The sequence below is a fragment of the Oncorhynchus mykiss genome, chromosome 21, assembly GCF_013265735.2.
Source record: "Oncorhynchus mykiss isolate Arlee chromosome 21, USDA_OmykA_1.1, whole genome shotgun sequence".
Lineage (NCBI taxonomy): Eukaryota > Metazoa > Chordata > Actinopteri > Salmoniformes > Salmonidae > Oncorhynchus > Oncorhynchus mykiss.
In genome coordinates, this window is record NC_048585.1 from 46,575,598 (window position 1) to 46,582,336 (window position 6,739).

Sequence of the window (6,739 nt, forward strand, 5' to 3'; positions counted from 1 at the left end):
TTCAAAAGCATTATAAGGCATAAAAACATAAAATCCCATATACATACATATATATATATATATATATATATATATATATATATATATATATATATATATATATATATATATATATATATATATACAGTATATATAGCTAGCGATGTGCTCTCTTGGGTAAATAAATTAAACTAGCTCCTTTAGGCTAATCTTTTTGAGTGTGAACTGTATTACTGTATTGTATTATACTGTATTATAAGGACTGGAATTACGCACATCGTTCAAACCACGATAAAGCAGAAGAGAACCTGCGATTCTGGTGCCGCACATGCGGTCTACAAAGTTACATGTACAGGCTAGAGAGTTTGATCAAATATTTGAAAACAATAGTGCCTGTTTGTATAATTAGCAGGCTGACGCATCTATACCTTTCACAATATTTCCTCTAATGTTATTAGCCTACCTCCTCTTTCTCTCTCTATTGTTGCTTCATTCCTTGCTTTTACCAGTTCAATTAAATAGATTTTGTTGTCCTTATCTTCATCATTATAATGACATCCTTGAATAATATAGGAATAAAATTAGATGCAGAAGGCTTTTACTTCTCCTCAGGAAGATTGAATGGTTATGGGTATGAATAAATATCTGTTATAGCCATCGTGCATTCGCTCTTCTTTCAAACTACCCATGAGTTCAATTGGCTTCTGTATTTAACATTTAGCAAAAAATAGCTTGTGTCCCTCTTTGAATAGTATATTGGTATAAGAAATGCTAAAAATATAATGTCCAGCAAGCTATTCTAGTCTAGCTTTTCCTGCATGGGACTCCAAGAGCTAAGGAGCAACCTCTAGGATCGGTGGGACGGTTGAGCTAACATAGGCTAACGTTATTAGCATGAGGTTGTAAGTAACAAGAACATTTCCCAGGACATAGCCATATCTGAAATGGGCAGAAAGCTTAAATTCTTATTAATCTTACTGCAATGTACAATTTACAGTAGCTATTACAGTGAAAGAATACCATGCTATTGTTTGAGGACAGTGCAAAGTTATGAACTTTAAAATGTATGAATTAACCAATTAGGCACATTGGGGCAGTCTTGATACAGCATTTTGACCAGAAATGCAATGGTTCATTGAATCAGTCTAAAACGTTGCACATACACTGCTGCCATCTAGTGGCCAAAATCTAAATTGTGCCTAACCTGGAATATTACATTTGGAATATTACATTCTCTTGCGTTTCAAAGATGATGGTACAAAAAATACAAAAAACATGTTTTTTTCTTTGTATTACCTTTTACCAGATCTAATGTGTTATATTATCCTACATTAATTTCACATTTCCACAAACTTCAAAGTGTTTCCTTTCAAATGGTAACAAGAATATGCATATCCTTGCTTCAGGTCCTGAGCTACAGGCAGTTAGATTTGGGTATGTCATTTTAGGAGAAAATTGAAATAAAGGGTCCGATCCTTAAGAGGTTGAGAGGCCAGCAGAGCACAGGTGTGTGCGTATTGCGCAAGAGACAAAAGCTATAAGTTAGAAGCATATTATGCATAAGCCATCATTAATTAGCTAAATATAAGGCTAATACTGCATTGGATGTATTATGTGAAAGAGGTAGGCTAAGATGCCTATATATAGGGCTATATATCAATTTAGAACAGGATTATCTATTTTGGATGCAATTTGATTAGAGTTGATGGAAAGAGAGAAAGACGGCAGGAGAGTGCTTGATAGCTGTTTTAAAACTGCAGCTGCAGTTAAAAAAATTATCATCTGTAAAATTAAAAACAAGGTGACCCCCGAAAGCCAGATGGAGATGGGTAAATTAGACGAACATTCAGTCTTTATATTACTGTAGCATAGGCTATGCTGCAGCAAATGTAGGCCTCCTTGTCACAAGAAAAAAAGTTACCATAATGAGATGATAGGTTTACATGCATTGTGAACTGTTCTCCATACTGAGATAGACTGTCTGTCCCCACCCTGAGTGTTGATTCATCATTCAGAGGCCAACGAGAAGCGAGATTTAGACATTGCATGTAATTTAACAGTTCCATTTCACGCCATGCTGTTTATATAAATGATTTATTAGAATTTACTGGTTTCTCGCAGTTATTTATCCCGGGAAAGGGGAGTGGTTTTAGGCTGTAAATCCCGGGAAATCTCGGTGGTTCCCACCCTTCAACCCTAGTATACGCCCACACCATTCTGTTGTTGGGCTATGTCCACACCATCCCAACACAGAAAAACTGATTTTTAACATACTTAATTAACATTTTTGGGGAAGGAAAACTATTTAACTCATATTGTAATTAATTACAGTTCATATTTCATAGAAATCTGGAAACACTGGACAGTTACTTTAACATTAGACATAATCACCATAGATAAGACACTGTGACACTGATGCATGTATGACAAGTCACTCAGCCTTGTCTAACATCGGATACATGTAAACCAGCTCTCCGGTGCAGTACGGTACATCAAATATCCGTGTTTCTATTGAAGGAGTCATAAATCTTACCCGCAGTGCATTGACTTGGCGGCCATTTTGAAAGTAGTCCCAAACAAGATGTCCGAAATCCTCCCAAGCTTCCGCCAGCTCTTTTATCATGGCCAATGCATTGAATGTGCTATTTGCCTGAAACAAGATAGAGAGATGTATGGTGATTAAAAAATGGAAAATGCCATATCTGTTTGTCCTCCAATTGATGGAATTCCCACTGTGCTATCTAATTTATTTTGTAGCCAGTCCGACCTTGAGAACATACTGCTTCTTCGTACTTTCACCTAACCCCCAAGAGACCCATCTGATTCATATTCCCCCCGTTGTGACTAATGTAAACAGGGTTATTTAATCCCGAGCACTGAGATGTAAACAATCGGCCTGTGCCGAGTGTAAAGACGGGCCCCTATGCCAAGACCGAGCCGGTCACTGTGAAGTTGGTGGATCCGCTAGAAGTCATCATCTCACTGGATATTCTCCACATCCAATTCCCTACAGCTTCTCGACATTTGTTTGTTTTGTTTATGCCGTTGTCAAAATGATGTTAATATCGGAAGAAACTTCATGAAAAATACATTACATTTTCCATCTCCCCCGAGTGTGTTCTCCATCTCCTCTTCCTAGCTGTTTTTTTGGAGACGGGTTCATGGCGTATATCATCACGTTTTTATTTACCAGCTAATGTAAATGCCAACTGATTTGTGGAGTGAAAATATGCAAATAGATACAATTGCAAAAGTTTTAATGGTACAAGCTACTTACATAGACACCCAAGTAATGTCACATAACAGGTTTGTACATTTTAGGAAATATTAGTGAGTAAGTGTACTACATGAAAGTAAATGACACTGATAAAGTGTAAAGAATAAACGTCCATGACACTGATATGAGTGTAAACGTCCATGACACTGATACGAGTGTAAACATCCATGACATTGATGCGAATGTAAACATCTATGACACTGAAATGAGTGTAAATGTCCATGACACTGATATGGTATGAGTGTAAACGTCCATGACACTGATATGAGTGTAAACGTCCATGTCACAGAAATTAGTATATATGTCCATGACACTGATATGGTATGAGTGTAAACATCCATGACACTGATATGAGTGTAAACATCCATGACACCGACATGATTGTAAGCGTCCATGACACTGATACAGTGTGAGTGTAAACTTCCATGACACTGATATGAGTGTAAACGTCCATGCCACTGATACGAGTGTAAACGTCCATGCCACTGATAAGATTGTAAACATCTATGACACTGAAATGAGTGTAAATGTCCATGCCACAGAAATTACTATATATGTCCATGACACTGATATGAGTGTAAACGTCCATGACACTGATATGAGTGTACACATCCATGACACTGATATGAGTGTAAATGTCCATGACACTGATATGAGTGCAAACGTCCATGCCACTGAAATAAGTATAAATGTCCATGACACTGATACGAGTGTAAACATCCATGACACTGATATGAGTGTAAACATCCATGACACCGACATGATTGTAAACGTCCATGACACTGATAGTGTGAGTGTAAACGTCCATGACACTGATATGAGTGTAAACGTCCATGCCACTGATAAGATTGTAAACATCCATGCCACTGATACGAGTGTAAACGTCCATGCCACTGATAAGATTGTAAACATCCATGACACTGATACGAGTGTAAACGTCCATGCCACTGATAAGATTGTAAACATCCATGACACTGATACGAGTGTAAACGTCCATGCCACTGATAAGATTGTAAACATCCATGCCACTGATGCGAGTGTAAACGTCCATGCCACTGATAAGATTGTAAACATCCATGACACTGATACGAGTGTAAACATCCATGACACTGATATGAATGTAAACATCCATGACACTGATACAGTATGAGTGTAAACGTCCATGCCACTGAAATGAGTGTAATCATCCATGACACTGATACGAGTGTAAACGTCCATGACACTGATACAAGTGTAAACGTACATGACACTGATACGAGTGTAAACGTACATAACGTTTACATTCGTGTCAGTGTCATGGACGTTTACTCTCATTTCTGTGTCATGGACGTGTACACACATATCAGTATCATGGACGTTTACTCTTGTATCAGTGTCATGGACGTTTACACTAATTTCAGTGTCATGGACGTTTACATTCATGTCAGTGTCATGAACGTTTACATTCATGTCTGTGTCATGGACGTTTACTCTCATTTCAGTGTCATTGACGTTTACACTCGTATCAGTATCATGGATGTTTACTCTTGTATCAGTGTCATGGATGATTACACTAATTTCAGTGGCATGGACGTTTACTCTCATTTCAGTGTCATGGACGTTTACACTCGTATCAGTATCATGGGCGTTTACTCTTGTATCAGTGTCATGGACGTTTACACTCGTATCAGTGTCATGGAGTGTAAATGTCCATGACACTGATACGAGTGTAAACGTCCATGACACTGATATGAGTGTTGCAGACATCAGTTTACTTTCAGTTCTCTTCACTGACTTCTATTCAAATTGACCCTAGCAGATATATATTCACTTTTATGTTTTTTTTGCTGGTCCAGCGCCTGAACCAATGTGCATACAATATGAGTTTCTCTTTTACTTACCTCTTTCACCATTAGTCGAGTGGCAGGTGTGTCAGGGGTGTAGAGGACCTTCCCTTGGATTAGGGGCCGAAACGTACTCCAGACAACATATAGGCCAGGAGTTCCCTCAAGAGTATCAATCAATGTTTTGCAGAAGGCACCTGGTGAGAGATAATACACCTGTTAATAACTTCAAAATGGAAAAATGCAATCTGTCTGAACGAGTACATGGGCCAAACAACTCAATACAACACAAGATAAATTAATGATATCTTGATAATAACAAACATCAAAAACATTTTATATTGGCATCACATTTTATCCATCTGTTACCATCAAAATTACCATCAAAATGCAAGTTTGTTCATCTGTTGTGTTTCAGGGTTAGAAGCCTAAAATTAAATATCCATCCCAAATGGCACCCTATTCCCTATAGTGGACTACTTCTGACCAAAGCCCTATTGAAAAGTATTGCACTATATAGGGAATAGGGTGCCATTTGGGACTTAGTTTAGAGAAAGGACAATCTGAATGCTGAATATAATGGATGAGCCACAATTACAAAGATCGCCAGAAATCTGCTGGCAATCACAGCAAACCAGCACGTCACTGCTGAGATAATAAACAGTCATCTTAATAACAGAAGTAGCAGGCGATATGACACAATCGGTCAAGTTTTAACTTTTCACTATGCAGAAGATTTAATGTAATTACCACACTTCAAAGACCCCAAATGACTCCATTAATGTGTACCTAATAACACAATGTCTGGGGAGAGAGGAATGGAGCAAGACATTTGTACGGTAGTCTAGCTGAATACATAGGAGGTGGGGAGTGCTCAACACGGAGGGAGAAAACAAGTCAATATGCTCAGCTGCAGCGGGATCATTATTAATTTATCCAATCTGCCAATGTGAATACTGCTAGGTCGGTTGGAGTGCTTTGTAGGTTATGCAGAGACATAGATCTAAGGGAACAGCACAGTGACAGGTGCTGCAACCTTCATTTGTGTGTGTTTCTCTAGGGGTGTGCGGATGTGTCTGTCTGTCTTGCTCAGCATCTCTGTGTATCTGCCTGTCTGTCTGCCAGCCTGGCTGTCCTTCTCTGATGGTGGTCTGTCCGTCCATCTGTCCTATGTGTAACTGCGTCTTTGTCTAACGGTCTGTCCTGCTCTGTGTTTCTGTCCGTCCGTCTGTCTGGGCTCAGGTGCGTATGTCTACACTTGGCTCGTCAGCTCGACCCAAAAGACTGTTCCACCTCCTCTACCACAGTGCTCTCTTCACAGCTGGCTACCTATCATGCCGTCAAAGATTTTAGTGGCCATTTGCAGTGCAGGATGTGCGATAAACGTTTGCCTTTTGCCTTGCGGCAATCCCTACTCAGGTGCTCCGGGGAGACTCTGTCAAGAGCTAATGGCCGCCCTCACTGCAGCCAGCTGTTTCCCCCGACCACACAGATGTCATTTCCTAAAATCACATTGCTTAGACAGGAAGTACACAGGGACACATGGCTTGTAGCTTTCCGTCCAATAAATATTGACATCAGGATGAATCTCTTCCGCCCATTCTTATCCGTACGAATATTTATCTCCCCCAAAACTGTGACTCACCATCGTATTCTGACC

The 6,739-nt window shown here is 39.3% G+C and overlaps 1 protein-coding gene across 1 annotated transcript in view; it reads right to left on the bottom strand.

Moving 5' to 3' along the window:
• Nucleotides 1–5,911, bottom strand: part of LOC110500599 (phospholipid-transporting ATPase ABCA1) — a 223,800-nt gene extending 217,889 nt beyond the window's left edge. Inside the window, exons 1-3 of the mRNA XM_036956518.1 lie at nucleotides 5,869–5,911; nucleotides 5,137–5,276; nucleotides 2,513–2,629 (exon numbers count right to left, since the gene is read on the bottom strand). Of these exons, the coding sequence (XP_036812413.1) occupies nucleotides 2,513–2,629; nucleotides 5,137–5,276; nucleotides 5,869–5,911 (300 nt within the window). The remainder of the gene's footprint in view (nucleotides 1–2,512; nucleotides 2,630–5,136; nucleotides 5,277–5,868) is intronic.
• Between the last annotated feature and the right edge of the window lie 828 nt (nucleotides 5,912–6,739).